General features: G+C 47.4%; 1 protein-coding gene and 1 non-coding gene across 7 annotated transcripts in view; both read left to right on the top strand.

Annotated features, from left to right (window-relative positions):
- The window catches only part of Greb1l (growth regulation by estrogen in breast cancer 1 like), a 213,995-nt gene that overhangs the window by 162,692 nt on the left and 33,803 nt on the right, over window positions 1-17,500 (top strand). For 5 of the 6 annotated variants that reach the window (XM_023720352.1, XM_023720354.1, XM_023720353.1 and 2 more), the window contains exons 14-17: window positions 121-249; window positions 731-865; window positions 3,139-3,336; window positions 16,865-17,045. In XM_023720352.1, the coding sequence (XP_023576120.1) occupies window positions 121-249; window positions 731-865; window positions 3,139-3,336; window positions 16,865-17,045 (643 nt within the window). The remainder of the gene's footprint in view (window positions 1-120; window positions 250-730; window positions 866-3,138; window positions 3,337-16,864; window positions 17,046-17,500) is intronic. The other variant, XM_023720355.1, reaches the window with a different exon arrangement.
- LOC111817959 lies at window positions 13,014-13,120 on the top strand. Its single transcript, XR_002822049.1, has one exon. It is a non-coding gene; the product is annotated as a U6 spliceosomal RNA (small nuclear RNA).

Raw genomic sequence — 17,500 nt, 5'->3', positions numbered from 1 at the left:
CTTCTGAGCCAAGTCCCTGTCCTCACGTCCTTTCGTTGTTTCCAGCTGTGGCAGCCTGCTGCGACTGCCGCTCCATCGAGCGCTTGTGGCACTGAGGCGTCCTCTCCTCTCTGTTCTCAGGTCACCATCAGTCTCGGGCTCTGGCCGAGAGCATGCTCACCACGAGTGAGTTTTTGAAAGAAATTAGTTATGAGCTCATCACGGGAAAGGTCAGTTTCCTGGCATCACATTTCAAAACCACGTCACTAGGTGAGTGGCTGTAAGGCCGGCAGCGCTGCCAGCCCCTGGCTGTGTGGCCGTCTGGATTGCAACCTTAGCCTGTCGGGATGAGTGGGGAGGGGTCGCTCACCAGCTGATCTCCTCTTTGGAATAGTTTATCCCCAGAAGTCTGGGTCTGGTCCCACAGGAAGCAGGCAGGGGCCCAGGGAGGGTCCTGGTCTGAGCTCAGAGACTCGGCCAGGCTGCCCTTGGTGAACAGCTGGGGCGAGGTGCTCCCGCTCCCCACACCCCAGCATTCTTATTGTCACATGGAGCAAGAATGATCCTGTTCTGCGTGCTCCAGGATACTGTGGAGGTCTGGGGCGAAAGCTTGTGTCCAGCGAGGGTGGCTCTTGCCTGAGACCACAGGTGTGCTCACAAACCCAGCGAACACCTAGCCTGGACAGCGGGAGGGAGGACGCAGGCCCTTCACTCCTCCTCAGCTTTTTATCTCCACCTTACTTTGGCACAGGCGATGACCTGGACAGGCTGCTAGAAAAAATGCACCAAAGCAGAGGGGATAGCGTGGTCACCCCATTCAACGGAGACCTCAGTGAATGTGTGTCACCACAGGAGGCTGCTGCTATGGTTCCCACGCAAAACCTGGGTAATGTCACCTCAGCCCTCTGGAGAGGAGAAAGGCAGTCCGCAGGACAGATATTAATGGAGCTGGGTCGCTCAGGGTTTGGGGGAGTTCTCAGGACATGGACCACAACAGGCTTCGCTTCATTGTCCACGTAACAAATCTGGTTCTAAGGAAAAATGCCATACCCAGGGCCCTGGATTAAATGCCTTCATTTTAGTAAAAGTCTCCAGAAATTAAAGCCAAAGTCAAACGCTTTATCTTAAATGGTCTTTTTTTCCTTGAAAAGTTCCAGGATTCTCAGTGGTTTTTTAGTTTTTTGTTTTTCTTAGCTCCATCAGCCATGCCCAGACAGTCACTGTGCTTGCTACGGGACCTCGAATCCAGTCTCTGGCTCCTTTTCTCACTTTCTGACTTGTAAAACCCACATAATTGCAGGGAGACTGCATTTCTCCTGGAAGACAGAGCAGCTATCGCAACCCATCACCTCCTGCCTATGACCAGCCAGGGCCCAGCACGGACTGAGAGCCACACGGCAGGATTCTGGTCATTAGGTTGGGTTCCTTTGGGTTAAACTCCTGCCCTGCTTCATTAATTGACAGGGAAAACATAATCAAGGTCAGAGGACAGGACAGACAGGAAGCAGGCCCGCCCAAGCTCTCTGGCAGCTGGGCATGGGAGAGTCATCACAGCTCAGGGTGACCTCCTCGGGGGCCTGGCAGCAGCGCAGCCCTAAGCAGGCACAAATGCCCGCCCTAAAATGTTTTGCCTTGTACATGGTATTTGGTAGTAAAGTCATTATCCAGATTACCTAAAATAATTGAATTTTGAATTGTTAACAGACACAAAATTTAAATATTGCCCAAGTATTTATGGATCCAGCACACACAGAAGTACATAGGCTTGGTTTCCTAATTACCAAGAAGGCTGCTTAAGGATAATTTTGTATTAACTCAGACTTCAGAATCTGCCAAGGCAAACCCTACATATTTATGTGTAGGTGTAGCCCTTGCCCATCAAAGCCAGGAAATGAAGGAAAGAGCAGCCTAACTAGTGGAAGCCAGACTTGTTTTGCGTGACTTTATAGGCAGAAACTATTTGGGATGCTTTTTTTTTTTTTTTTTTTTTTTTTTCTGGCAGTGCTAGGAATCAAACCCAGGGCCTTGTGCCTGCAAAGCTAGTGTGCTAGTGGAGCCCCACCCTCAGCCCTGCTGGGCTCTGCGGAGGGCTCTGCTACTGTGGGACTGCTGTATCTCTTAGCTTGCAGTGAACATCCACTGTGCGTGGGATGTTGTGACTGCTGCCTGCCTCAGCAGTGACATCGCAGTTGGATTTTAGAAAACATTAATTAGCACGGGTTAATTAGGCCCTTGTGATTGTGTTCCCATCAAACTGCCAACATGTGTTCCTGATAAAAGCAGCGCTTCAGGCGGTAGTGGCAAGCCTGTGACACCAGGGCTGCTTGTCATCACTGAAAGCCCTGAAAGGTTCTCCTTGACTCTCTTAAGTGACAGAAGGCTGCTGCTCAGACGTTTCTTTACGATACCGTCGCTTCGGCTGCGTGTGGACATGCACACACACATACCAGAGATTGATGGCCCGATTATAGCTTGCAGTAAAAAGCTACTGACAGGCACTGCGGGTCTGGACAGTGTTGTGTAACGTATCACACACTCAAAGGCCAGCTGCCAGAGTCACGAGTCAGTCTCATCAGATAGTCCTGGCCTCAGCGCTGGCACAGGCCACAGCGCAGCGTCCTGCCAGGTCACAAGGCTGGCAAAGTGTAGTCGAGTGAGAAGAAGGGTGAGGGTTGTGTGTCTGTGACCTCTGTCCTCTGGTCCCCAGGAGAGGGATTTCAGATTGTGTTGTAGCTGACTTGCCGTGGTGACTCGTCACAGCCTCACCTACTCCCAGAGCTGGGGCCAGGCAGGCCCCAACAGCAGCCTGCTGAGGTCAAAGGAGCCTGGCCCTCTGCCCTGCCTACTGCTGAGGCCTGGCCCAGCCTGCGATTGCATTCCGTCCCCACCTTTGCCCGGCTGGGCAGGGGTTGTTGAATTGGGCATCTGGGGACAATCCTGGATTTTAAAATAATACAAGTAGAAGTGCCGCATGCAACTCCTGAGCACTTTTCAGGAAAAATAGGCAGATCTGTTACTGCTCAATAGCAAGTGAGGAGAGCTACTGAGACGTCCCGGTGCTGGAGCGTTAATCACTGCACGCTTATGTCCCTTTGTGACTTCACAGTGACCATCACAGAAATAAATTAATCTCATACTTGTAACTCTTTTTAATTTTAGATTTAGATAATGAAACCTTCCAAATTTATCAACCACAACTTACAGTGGCCAGAAAACTCTTATCCCAGGTGTGTGCCATTGCAGACAGTGGCAGCCAGAGCCTGGACCTCGGCCACTTCAGCAAAGTGGACTTCATCATCATCGTCCCACGGTCGGAGGTTCTGGTCCAGCAAACTCTGCAGCGGGTTCGACAATCAGGTAAGAGCCAAGTGTCTCAGGGACTCCAGCTAGGCCCGGCGTCAGGTCCTCTATGCCTCTTTCTCTTGCTTAATCCCAGTATTTAGTGGACTCTTAAAACATTCTGGGTTTTTTTCCATAATTTTATTGAGAAACAAATAGCAATGAGACAGTTACAAATCAAACTGGTAGGACAGGGGGCCTGGCCCTAGCTCAGTCCTTTAATTGGCTGCTTCCACAAAGCTGTCAGCCTCAGGTTGCTGGAGTTCAAACCTCACACCTCTCCCGCTGGCCAAAAGTGCCCTGAAGGCATTCGAGCAACAAAAAAATAAAAATAAAAATAAGACTCATGAGAGCACCTTGACTGCTATGTCGTACTCACCTGTAAGGGTTTCCTGAGAGGACTCTACCTTTTTCCTCCTAGGCCAAGGGAAAATTGATATGCAGGTTTGCCCTATCCTGGAAAGCTCAGGGTGTGCTCCAGAGGAATAGAATCTGCCCATTCAGTTATCAGGAGTTCCCTCAAGGGAAGGCAGGCCTGTGGGGTGGAGAGCATCTGCCCTGCCCCACCCCGCCTGAGCTCTCCTCTGCTTGGCCGATGTGCATGTTGCCAGTGCATTTCTTTTCTTTTCTTTTTTTTTAACTTATGTGTTTGGCATAGGGTCTCACTGCGCCACTCGGATTCGTGGTGATCCTCCTGTTTTCAGCCTCCCCAGCACTGGAATTACAGGTGTGCATCACCACATCAGGTCTTGGTGGCCGGTCAGTCACTCAGGGCCAGTGCAGCATGTGGTGCCCAGGATCGAGCCCTGGTCCCTGAGCTTGCCTAAGCAGGTGCTTAGTCCACTAAGCTATCTTGCCAGCGCATTCACCTAGAAGCCAGAACGCCTTCCTACATATTAAGAAGGAGCAAGCTCAATTGAAAAATACAATGTAGAACTATTCCCAATCGCTGTGAGGAGACAAGCAGGCAGGAAAAAATATGAAAGTATAAAAAAGTAGAGAACAAAAATTTTACAGGCCTGTAGTAAGCAATATCCCTTGTCAAAAATAAAATGTGCCTGGGATCACAAAGAGCCATAATTTAGAAACTGGGCAACCTGAGGAAACTAGGTTGGAAAGGGCAAGAATCACGTCGCTTCAGATGACCTCAGTTGGGAGAAATGCACACACGCCCACACAATTTGAGCTAGAGGATGAACCATTTTTTGGCCATGGTATTTTAATTTTAATGTATCTGAAAGTAGGTAGGAAACAAAAAAATTCAGGCCTGCTTCACTTGTGGCTTGTGTGTGCCACACCTGCCATAGAGGGTCTCTCAAGGTTCACCTTCGCACAGCTCACCAGCGGTAGTGTTGGACCACAGATTCCCCTCCAGTGGACACGCCCAGGCCAGTGTTGCTGGTCTGAGGGCCACACTTCGAGCAGCACGGCCGTGTGAGAAGCTCCCCTTGTTAGTTACAGGAGCAGAACGAGCTGACTTTCAGTAGGGCTCCCCACTTGCTTGAGCCTGTCCTGGTGCTTATGACTGGCACACAGGAGGTCCTGGCCACAGCCCATGGACACCCCAGCGCAATCTCCTTTTGAACCTCTAAATGCCAAGTTATAAAATAACCTCTTGGAAATACAGACTTGTAAGTGAGAAGTGACCAAAGGACAGAGGACAAATGCCTTCTGTCACAGCTCTCCCAGAATCCAGTGTGAGTGCTGGGCTCTCTTAGATATCGCCTAGTTCTGTATTTTCTTTCTGCCTCTGCAGTGGAAGCAGCAGGCGGGTTCCTGTGTCACCACGCAGTACCCATATGTTTTCATCTCTTACATATTTTCTGTTTCCACACATGCCTTCTTTTGTAGGTGTTTTACTTGCACTATATTTAGAAAATTGTCCCCCTCAGAAGTCGGCCTTGGCATCCTCTCTGCTGTGATCTGATATCCAAGTCAAGCGAGCATCCAGCACTTGTTGGGAGTGACAGAAGCATCTGCAGAGCCCTTCCTGAAATAGCCCCTATGACCTGCTCTCTGACCTTGTCTAATAAATCCAGACCCCTCAAGAAAACCTTGCACTTCTGACAAATGGAGAAGTGATATACATCTCTTTCCCTTTGTCAGTACCCTCAGATTTTTGTAAAGCAAGTTTTTTCAAGATTGTATTGTCATACCTTCAAAACAAAAAAATCCTAGTATATGATCCATTATATGAGCTTAAAATCTAGGTGAAGAAAAAAAAATCGGTCCCAGGCAGATCTGGAGAAGTCAAAGGAAAGCATGTTTTGGCAATTACTCACATGCAGCTTTGGCATCTATACAGAAATTTTTGCTGCAAAAATAATCACATTTGTGTACTCAAAATAACTTTCTGGGCTAAGGACACAGCTCAAGGCAGAGCACCTGCCTGGTAAGGGCAAGGCCCTGAGTTCAGTTCCCAGCACCAAAACAGGAAAAAAAAAAAAAAAAAAAAAAACCTGTCATTTTTATTACAGGAAAACATAACTGTGATATTATCTCAAAAAATGAAGCAGGAGAACAAGTATCTGGGGCCAGGCCATCACTCAGTGCCGGTGTGTGCTTCACGTGCTGAGCCTGGCCCCAGCAGCCCCAAGTGACCCCACCACTCACATCCACCATAAACATTTTGCTGTTAACAAGTGACTTCACCTAGTATGACTTCTGTCTTCCCTGCCTATCATAAGCAGCGTACTTTTCCTTTTTCCATTTCTTCGTGGCTCTGGGGATTGTACCACGCAGAGCTACATCCTTGCCCCTTCTTTGTTTTGAGACAAGATCTTACAGAGTTGCTAATTTGCTTAGGTTGGCCTCAGACTTTGGATCTGCTGCCTCGGCCTCCCAGCATGTTAAAGTTACAGGTGTGTACCACCAGGCCTGGCGCAAGCAGCGTTCTTCACAAATACATAGTATTCCATGTTATGGCCATGCCCAAATTTATTTGTCTTGACATTTAAATGCCTTTACATTCTTAGAACACGTACCAATTGATAGAAAAGAAAAGCCCATACACATGCTAAGGTGTAAGGAGAAACTGTCCAGGCAGAACAAGTACTTTGCAAAGAATTATTCATTTAAAGACCTTTTGAATAGCATAGCTGCTAAAACAGGAAAAGCTGCCAAGCAGTCATCTGATGAGCCCTCTCTGCTCTGTCACCGAGGAGAGCTTGGTCTCACCGGGGCACAGTGCACAGTCCTTGGAGGCACCTTTGTTCATCCTTGGATGCCTCTTGGTCTGTCGGATGCCTCTCGGGCTGGGCCAGCTGTGTGTGGAGGGGCTTTGAATGGAGGGCTGCAGAGAGGGAGGGAAGGAACGGATGGAGAAGACACCCACCCACACTCTCTGTTTTCTGATTTGTCTCCGTCCTTTCTTAAAGAGAGCATTTTAGCATCTGCGAAGCCCGTGCCAACACAGAAAGGGCACAGCCTTGGCAGCCCAGCAGGGCTGAGTCAGGATGAAGGCGAAAGCGTCGCATTGCCGCAGATGCAGCACCAAAACCAAGCATTTGCTCCTGCAGCTCACACCCTAATTACAGAGGAAGGAGAGAAGGGAAGGAGGGGACAAAGGGAAACAAGAACTACGGAAGGAACTTGGAGGTTGCGGGAGGGCAATGGGCTGAACATTTTCAAGTTTTCCCAAAGTCGACTCGTGGCTGCAGGAGTGATCAGTGGAGAAAAGGAGCTTTTCCTTTTGGAGACAGAGCCTCCCCAGGCAGGGTATGCTGGCCTGAATTCACCCGATCCTCCTGCCTCAGCCTCCCACGGGCTGGGATTACGGGCGTGCGCCACCAAGCCCAGCAAGAACATTTTTATAGTATGGAAGTACTTCAGTGTTAATGTCATTTTTAAAAATACATATGAAATTGTGGCATGATTTTTCTAATTCAGAGGACTCCCTATCATATTAATTAGAATATTACTAGGATACTGGAGTCATCAAAATGCAGGCCACCTTCAGTTCAAGGCAGAGGGAATAAACACCAGGCGCACTGGAGTGCTTGTTCTCACTTTCAAATGGCAGAGCTAGGAGACCAGGAGGGGGCTGGCCTGGCAGTTGTGGCCAAGAGGGGTTGGCCCATGTACATGACCTTGCACGAGCCAGCAAGAGCTGGCCACTGACGGGTGGGTAGATTACTCTGTCCAAACAGGCAGAAGGAGGTTGTAAGGAGCAGACGTAAAGAGTGAGGAGAAAGCATTCTAAACACGTCTTTGTGGTCTTGTCCGCCTTCTGTCTCCTCCATGACCTCCTAAAATCCCAGTAGGGGAAAAGGTTAGCTTTTCTTGGACAGAGACAGAGACTGCTGGAGCCAGGTATAACGGTGCCCATCTATAGCCCCTGCACACTGGGAGGCTGAGGCAAAGTGTCCTAAGTTCGAGCCAAGGTTGGACAATTTAGTGAGATCCTGTTTTAAAATACAAAATTAAAAAGAGGCTGGGGGTATAGCTCAGTGCAAGGGCCCTGGGTTCAATCCCCAATAAATAAACAGCAGGACACAGGTTAGGGGGTTTGTGGAAGTGGCCCAGGAAATCACTCTTCCCCAGATGGAGAAAACAGACTGCTTCCTACAAATGTCCTGAACACTCAAGGGACCCAGCCGGTGTCCTCTCACCTAACACCTCCCCAGCTCTGTTGCACTCACCTGGACCATGTCCTGCACCGTGCTGGAGACGGGTCCGGCATACAGGATTCCCAGTGGCAACCACAGACTCCTCGCTGCACAGTCGCAGCCTTGGACTCTGAGGGGACGGCTGTTCACAGGGACCTTCCCCGTGGATCATCTCATCTGTCCTTGCCACTTCCCAATGCTTTCTTTCTCTTTCTCTCAGTCAAAACCCTGCCCCCCACTCTGAACACAAGAGTCAGGATGCAGGCAAGGTAGAGGCCGGCCCAAGCGAGGGTGTAGACTGCATTGTGAGGCGTGAGCCCCTCAGAAGAAGCTGTACTGACCCCCAGCCTGCAGCTCTGTGCCTCCAGCCAGCGGCAGGCAACTGCGTGGGGAGCTGCCAGGGTCTCCCTCCCCCGGGGTCTTCCTCCAGCCTCATCTCCCCTCACATCACAGCCACCACAGCCCTGCGCCTCCCCACGCGACCTTGACCTCCGCAGCCTCTGGAGTAGCTGCACTGTTGGCAGCCCTGCTGACCTGCTCTAGCTCTCTGGTCCCTCCTGCGTTCCTCAGCCTCTCCTGGGCGCTGCTCACACATGCCCTGGGGGTCCCCAGCCACGGCACCCCGCACACTGGGCTGAGATTCTGTGTTTATGCATGGCCCCCCACTGCAGCAGAGAGTAAATTGTGCTGGGGAACATGTCTGTCAGGCCATGAGCCTAGCCAGTACTTCCTATTTGCTGGACTGAATTTTTCTAACATTTGGAATTAAATGTTAAGTTAAATATATTTTCAAAATGAAAATATAGAAAGAATAGTTCAGATTTGATAGTGTTCTGGCAAAACCAAATTTAACCCTTAGAAACGTCTTCCAAACTGGGCATAATGGTGCAAACCTGTAATCCTAGCCCTTGGGAGGCTGAGGCAGAAGAATCTCCAGTTCTTGGCCATCTGGGGCTATGTAATGAATTTAAAGCCAACCTGAACTATTACATGGTGAGACCTTGTCTCGAAAAAAATAAAAATAAAAATAAAAATAAATGGGGCCAGGAGAAGGCTCAGTAGACTAAGCGCTTCCCTGGCAAGCGCAAGGGCCTGAGTTCAATCACCGGTTCCAGAAAAAAAAAACAAAAAACACCTTTTTTTTTTTTTTTTTTTTTTTCCCCTGGAAATCAACTTTGGCCACGGGTAGATAGAGGCCCTCTGGGGCTAGAGGCAGAGGGCGCCTGCCAGTCACACCAGGCCTGGAGCTGTGCACATGTGCAGAATGCTGTTCTCCTTTGGGTCCAGTGCTGCCACCCTGAAGACCCTTCACGGTGTCCCTGTGCCCAGGCTGTGTAGGCTTCTTTCTGGGGGAGGACACAGGACACAAAGCGACTGCAAGGTCAGCAGGCGCTGAACGCCACTAGCAGAATATTAACCAGTGACCCCAGCTCAGTCCCCAGTTATTTACTGCAAAGAGACCACAAGGGTGAAGAAGGCCTAATGTTAAAAGTAATACTTAAAAACTCAGTATCTCCTAATGATTTAACATTTCCTGATGTATGTGTGCATTGTGCGTGTGTGTGCATGCATGTATGTGTCCATGTGTGCGCGTGTGTGTACGTGTGTGTGTGTGTGTGTGTGTGTGTGTGTGTGTGTATGTGCCAGAGAGAAAACCCAAGCAAGGGGCCGGGAGATGGCTCAGTAGAGTAAGTGCTTGCCTGGCAAGCACAAGGGCTGAGTTCAATCCCCAGTTCTGCATTAAAAAAACAAAACAAAAAAGACAAATATCAGGCCAGAGAGCTACATCCCTGTCCTGACTTTTCTCTTTTTCAGAACTAGTCTTAGTGAGTTTTTTTCATACCAAAACTTCAATGAAATCAATTTGATCCACAGAGATAAACCACCAAAATTAAGAGTTTTATTTTTCTTTGGCCTATTTTCTTGGTGGGAAGAGCAAAAAATAAAAATTAGGAATCAAACCTTCAAAATGCTTGGTTAAAAAAAAAAAAACAAAAAAAAACAAAAAACAAAAACAAAGAGACAACGTACAAGTCAGAACACATTGTCCTCCCCAAAGAGCTGGCCACGTAGCGGGGTGTCTAGATGAGCGCTAGATCATCCTTAATGGTACCTGAACAGCACAGGGTTTGCTGGCCACTCGGCTCCTTTGATGCTCAGACTGATCGGGGCCGGGTCTTGGCTCTTGTTCCCAGTCCCAATTCCGTGGCCCTTGGCACTCGGGATCATAAACATGGAGCTCTGCTCTTGGCCGAATTCCCCTCTGAGGCCTCTAGATTGTGGAAGAGTTGCTGCATCCTCTTTAATGTTTTGAGAGGACTGGCCTGCGAGGATCGTTTTCCCTCCGATCCCATAAAGAGAAATACCGTACAGGCTAATGCTCAGCTGTGCCTTCCCACAGCTGGATTTTGTAAGCTTCAGAAAGAAAAGGACAGCTCTGGTCCAGCTGCTTAGAGTCCTTGGCCCTCGGAGAGACTTCCTAGCCAGGGCCCAGCAGAGCTGGTCACTTCTGCAGGGTGCCTGTGACTGGGCACTACCTTGTGCAGCTCCCCATGGAGGGAGTGATAAGCGTAGGGTGCAAGGTGGCTCCTAAACCTGCCTTCCTTCAGATCTCAGGAAGCTGCAAATTGTAAAAGAAGAATCATTGATACCACCCTACTTCCCACTCCTGTCAAATGTAAGATTGAGAGTCTATGTGGACATAGCCCAGAGTCCTTTGGTTTCTTTCTTAGGTGGTTGTTGTTTGTTTGTTTGTTTGTTTGTTTGTTTTTTGTTTTTCAGGCAGGGCCTGGCTGTGCATTGTAGGCTGGCATTGGCTTCACTACGTAGTCAGGGAGGCCTTGAACTCAGAGTGATCTTCCTGCCTCAGATCCGAGTGCTGGGATTACAGGCTGTGCCACCGCACCTGGCCCGTCTCTTGTTTCCACCATCAGTATGCTGAGTGGGCTCTGCTAATATCTGGAGTGTTTTGTTTTGTTTCATTTTGTTGTGGTAGACCTGGAAAAATATTGCAGACTTTTCATAATTTATTAGAAAATAAATTTTATTTAATCTTATAGAAGAGTGGTAAGCAAGTTAAATTATTAAGAACACAGAACAAAGACCATCCATTTATCAGCATCTCAGATCATGTCTCTGAGAACTAGGGTTCCTACATGAAAGAAGGGGCTCTCAAATATCGAATGGGAAAAGGCAAGGATTATCCCTTTTAGATTTAAATTGGAGATATGTATGTTTTCTCATAATATAAAAAATTCAATATAGTTTTTATGTGTTTTTTAAAAGGCCTTTATACACCGTGCTGTGTCAGTCTCAATGAGCACATTTAGGGTCCAGATTGTAGTTTATAAATGCCATTCTCCACCATCCAAGCTCTGAGGTGGGAATGGCCTGGAATATTTCCTTGTAACAGAAAGAACAATTGCCAAAGATTAATGGGGACATGTTTAAAGGACATAGAGGCCTGCTTGAAGGAGATGTTACTGCCCACATTTGGAAATTTTGAGCATCAAAAGGAATGTTGGCAATAGACTGTAGCCTGCTGAAATTTGTCTAGAACAGTGGTAGCGACCCAATGGCGCTGTGTGGTTTTTCTTTGAGGACACAAGACACTAATGTAGAGTCGTTTTCTCTAAGCTAAAGCCTTAGTCTGCAGGATTAGTCACAGTGCTGTGGCACTCTGTGATAAGCAAGCGGGTGTGGGCTGCGGTTCGGGCCCTCACCTGGAAAAGGCTCCCCATCACTGGTCTAGAGTAATGCTGAGAAATGAAAGGGGACGGAGAAGGGAGAAGCGGGGAGACCCCACCTTACAGAAGAGGACCCACTAATATTAGCCAGGTTACAGAATCCCTAATTATTGATTCCTGCAAGATCATCCATGGATCTTAAAACCAGTGAATTAAAAAATGTCATTGGAGAACATTCACATGGTCTCCAAGATCATTCCATGGGTTAAAAGCTACAGAGAGGATGGCAGTGTAACTCAGTGGGAGTGTGTCTGGGACACGTGAGGGCCTGGGTTCCATCTCCAGCGCTGGGAAGCAAACAAAAGTATGAAGAGAAAAATGAAAGTAGCCAGGCGTGGTACACACACCTGTAATCCCAACACTCAGAAGGCTGAGGCAAGAGGATCACTGTGAGTTCAAGGTCAGCCTGGGGTACAAAGTGAGTTCAAGGCCAGCCTGAACTGCACAGTGAGAGCCTGTCTCAAAAAGACAAAAGGGCCAGCCAGATGGCTCAGCAAACTAAAGGGCCTGCTTAGGGAGGCGCAGGGGTCGGGATTCGACGCCCCCAGAATGCTGCGCCAGCCCCACCTGTGGGGCACGCTGAGACTGGGCATAGTGGCACATGCCTGTAATTCCAGTGCTTGGGAAGCTGAAAACAGGAGGATTGCTAAGAGTCCAATCTGTGTAGTGAGTCCCTGTACTAAATTAAAAAAAAAAAAAATCTCTACAGTGGAGAGACACTCTCTTACCAAGCAGCTGAGCACTGGCATCTCCAGTGACAGGCCAAATTGACCTTAGGTGCAAAGAGAAGCACCTGATGTCTCCTATGAGGGGTCTCTGCCAAAAACATGCACGAGTTTAATCACTAAGAAACTAGAAGCTGCGGCAGGAGGATCGCCATGAGTTTGAGGCCAACTTGGGCTAAATGAGGAGTTCAAGGCCAGCTTGAACTACATAGTGAGACCCCCTCACCAGAAAAAAAAATTCAGATGATTGTCGTGACGTTCTGCAAAACAATCAGCCTGAACTTTTAAAAGTATCACTGTCGTAAAAGATCAGGGACAAAAAGGGAAGGAAGAGAGAAGGAAAGAAGGAGGGAAGCAAGGGGAAAAATGGAAGAAATAGAAAGAAAAAGGAAAAGAGAAGGAAAAGACAGGCTGTTTGGTGGTTTTAATTAAAGAGCATAGAGAGACATGACAAACGCAATGCTTAGTCCTTTCATTACTTTTGACTAACACTTATTGTGTATCAGGTATACAGAATATTTTGATGTAAGTCTACATTCTAGAATGGCTGTATCAAGCTAATTAACACATCCATTACCTCATTATTTTGTGAAGAGACTATTTAAAATGTATTCTTAGTGCTCACGTCGGCAGCACATACACTAAAATTGGAACGATACAGAGAGGATTAGTGTGGCCCGTGCACAGGGCTGACAGGCAAGTTGGTGAAGCCTTCCGTATTTCTACATTTCCACCTCTAGGTGGTGGTGGTGGCACAGGTTATGCAGCTAACCCCCGAGTTCCGCCACAGCCAGGAGTGGCTCCGTGATGGCCAGCGACAGGCGTCCTGAGCGCTTTGGGTGGGAGGTGCGGGGCCTGTGGGGGGCCCGGAATTCAGCAGGACATGGTGGGAGGAGAGAAGACTACGAAGGCCAAACAAAACCCGACTCTAGATGAGATATCTAGACTTTCATTCCAGTTTGGTTTTGTCTTCTGTTTAGACACCACTTCTAAATTCTTGCATTTTTGTAACAAAGTCTTTTTATGGATGTTAGAAGTTTACTGACTTATGAATGCCTGCCAAATAGCTCAGCAGATTAAAGCACCTGCATAGGCAGACACAGGGGCTGGGGGTCCCATTGAGACTGCACGTGGTGGCGTGCGCCTGTAATCCCAGCACTTGGGAGGCTGTAAACAGGAGGATCACTTGAGTCCAATCTACGCAGTGAAACCCTGTAGCCCCTGTAGGCCCTGTCCTAAACAACACACACACGCCAACAAAAAGAAGTTTGCTGACCTAATTATTTGTAAATGGTCTGTTTGGACAGGTAAAATTATGTAATGCAGTGTTTGAAGCAGGAGAAAAGAGTTTTCATTTTTATTTCCTTTTTTTTTTTTAACTCTATAATTTCCTCAAGTTAAATGGCAGTGTACCTTGTGCCTCTGAATTCCCACAGTGTACCAATATTTTGGCTGTGCTTCAAATAAATAGAATAGTTAATAAAACTAAATTAATTTTTTAAAATGTATTCTTAGCAACTTCCAGGAATATAATACATTGTTATTAACTGCAATCACTATGTTATTGAATAAAATTCTTGAATTTATTATTCTTACGTAAAATTGAAATTTTGAGTTCTCTAACCAACATTTCCCTAATTTTCCCAGGCCCCTAACACTTGGTTAATTCTTGACTGAATCTTTAACCTTAAAAATAAGAGATAAAAAACGTAGTTCTGAGACAGTTGGTGAAACACAAATAGCATCTGTGCATTAAACATTAGAGCTGTTAGTTCAGTTCCTTAAAGTAATAATGACACTGCAATCACATAGCAAAACGCCTTTGTCCTAATGAAACGCATATTGACCCAGAGGCAAAATATTGAGACATAGGGTACTCACTTCCAAACAATTTAGCAATAACAACAGTAAGTACAAAATAATAAAAAAGTAAAAGTAAACTAGTAATCGTTGATTAATTGAACTGATTAATAAATACACAAATTTATAGTCTTTCAGTTCTTTGGCGCAGCTGGCTCTCTGGCACATTATGTTTCTAGCTGTGATGCTGTTTCAGTTTCCAGCCTGTGCCCAAACCACTGTATTTGATTAATACAGCTCTAAATTTTTTTGTAATCCTCTCGTCTTTCTTCCATATGCCATACTGGCCCTGCCCCCAGGAGCACTGAGCCGGCCACCGAGGCCCGGCGTGGTGGTGCATGCCTGTAATCCCAGTACTGAGGAAGCTGAAAACAGAAGGATCACTACCAGTGCAAGCTGCATAGTGAGACCCTGCACCAGATACATTAAAAAATAAATAAAAGAATTCATATTGTCTGCACCTTGAGCTTCTTTATAAATCTGAGGAAAGTTTAAATGCTAGCTATATTTTATGATAGTTTTATTTGGATCTTCTTTAGTGTATGTTCCATCATTTTCTCCACAGAGTTCTTACATAGCTTTTGTGCTTTTTGTTTGGTTGGTTTTGTTTGGAGTTCTTTGCTTTGCTCTTGCTGGGCTTGAAGCCAGGGTCTTGCACATGCTAGGCAAGCACAGCACCGCTGAGCTACATCCTCAGCTGCTGGAAAGACTTTTCTTGTTTGCTGTTGTACAGAGAACTACAAGTAATTTTTGTGAGCTGACTGCGGGGAGGGATTCACTTGGGCCTTACTGCTTGCTGAGCAACCTCTGCCTCTGTGCCATCCCCAGCCCCTCGGAAATTAAAACCTGTCCATTGCACTAAATTCTTACTAATTTAATTGACTTATCCATGGATTATTTTGGGTGTTCTACATGATTATTAGTAAGCAGTGGTAGTTTTGTTGCTTACCTTAGAGTCCTAAGTGAAAACCACTGGGACATTCTGTAGTAAAATGCAAAGAAGGGAACACAATACTGATAGACAACACAGGAAGGAAAGCCCAGAAACATAAAGCAGTAGCTTATCTTAGGTTAAAGATTCATGAATACATTTTCTTTTTAAAAAAAAATATATCTCTATAGTTTCCAGTTTTTCCAAGATGAGGATATATCATCTTCATAACCAGGAAAAAAACAAATTTTAAAAATAAGAGCAAGTCTAAAACAAAATTTAAAGGTAAGAATATCTACTAAAAATACTCATAAATAAAGCAAGTACCTTTCCTAAGCCTGCTTTCTGCCTAACTGGCTGTGTAATTATGAACTAAGCCTGTATCATACCCAAGCAAAAGTCATTTTAATTCCCAGGGTTTGCCCCTTGAGGATACCTCTGAGTTGAACTGTCAGTCACACTATCACTCTTTAATTCATTTGTTCTGAAATGCAGTCAACTCTTAATTATCCACAAGGTGTATTTTTCCTGTCTGGGTTACTTAGGATCTTTTCAAATGAGAGTGCCCATAGCTTACACCGCTTATTTCCTAAGGTCTAAGTCTCAACCAATGCCGCTCTGCTGATTTACAAATCTAAGGAGATTGAAAACAAACTCTAAAACTGCTTAATCTTCAAATAAAAGATGCTTAAAAGCAAAATTGCCTTTCTGTCCACCTTGTCTGGTATAATGAATTTTTCACTTGGCAAAACATTTGCCTTCTTTTCTTTTACGCCTCTTAGGGCTGTTGGTATCACAGTTTCTAGATGCCGCTTGCGTGTAGTTGTTAATTGGGCCAGTGTTATTTTGAAATAAAGGTGAAACAGAATGAAATCATAAATCATAAAGTCTCCTCAATTTAAAGAAGAATGTGCTGTCTTAATTATGCCAACAACAACAGCTTCATGCACCTTTGACTATTTTAGATGTCTTAGTAATTAGTAATTTTGTCATAGGAAAAATGGTGTCATCCTAAGGTCTTGCAGCGTCTAACATTTCAGGAGTACGGTAACTGCGGGTCATTTTCATTTTACTCACTTGGCACATAAATCTACCCTCCGTGGAAGGTGGCCCACACCCTACCGTGCATCGCTGCGTGGAAGTGCGCACGCCGGCCGGGACCTGGGCTGGCTGGGCACCCTCCTGGCTGGGCACGGCTCTCAGTGCAGTCCCAGCACGGAGGGGAAAGCACAGCCACGTTTAAAGAAAAGACGCGCAGCCTGGCACGAGTCTGTGGAGACCTCGCGCTGCGTTTTCCCTCAGCTCTCCCCACTGTTGCATTTGGGGCAGGGAGGTCTCACGCACTTGTGTTGACTCGCCTGCCGTTTTCCTGGCGGCCTGCTGTGTCCAGCACTTCACATGTAGAGGGGGACCGTGAAGAAGCGTGCCTGCCCTTGCCGGGCTTCTGCCTCGCCTCTCAGGGTCCCTTGGGTGGGTGGCTGGGGGGACGCTCTGGTACAAAGGAAATCCGGACTTTCCTTCTGGGAATTGCACTGTGAGGCCTGAAGAGGGGAGAGGCCCGCTCTGCTCCGCGGTGGCCTTTCCTCACCTGTGTCCAGGGGCCGCGACGGGGCTCGCGCGTGGGCGCAGGCGCGCGTGTCGCGTGTGGGAGAAGAGCCACGCCTTTTCCTCCGGCAGGCGTCCTTGTAGACCTGGGCCTGGAGGAGACGGCCACGGCGCACCAGAGGGCGGAGAAGTACGTGGTGCGCCTGGACGGGGAGCTGCAGAGCAAGCTGGAAGCGTTCCTGCGGCGGGTGCGGCAGAACCCCTACACGCTCTTCGTGCTCGTCCACGACCACGCGCACGTGGAGCTGACCAGGTGAGCGGCTGTCGCCAGGAGGAAGCGCTCACGGGTGACCGTGAGCAGGCCAGGTCCCCAGCTCCTGGGAGCCGAGTCTTCATCTTTCCTTGCTGCCACAACCGATTTAACGTTAGATTTATTTTAAACACACCATCAGGGACTGAACTCTGGACCTTGTGCTTGCCAGGCAGGTGCTTGTGCTACTGAGTTTAGAAATTGTTTCAAAGCTATTCTTTCTTTTAGGGAAGGGTCTACAGGGTGTTCAGGGTCTCACTGCTAGATTGGAGTCGTGATCCGCCTGTTTACAGCCTCCCAAGTGCTGGGATTACAGGTGTGCGCTACTATGCCCAATCTCAATTGCCATCTCGGCGTGTCTTTGTGGGCAGAGCCCACACGGCAGGCCTGGGGATCCATCCCCCAACCCCTGCGCCTGTTTGTAGGTGCTTTTTTTGGCTGGCCCTTTCAAAGCTATT

This window comes from Octodon degus, unplaced genomic scaffold (genome assembly GCF_000260255.1).
Source record: "Octodon degus isolate 3935 unplaced genomic scaffold, OctDeg1.0 scaffold00075, whole genome shotgun sequence".
Classification (NCBI taxonomy): Eukaryota; Metazoa; Chordata; class Mammalia; order Rodentia; family Octodontidae; genus Octodon; species Octodon degus.
This window is presented reverse-complemented; position numbering and strand designations above follow the sequence as displayed.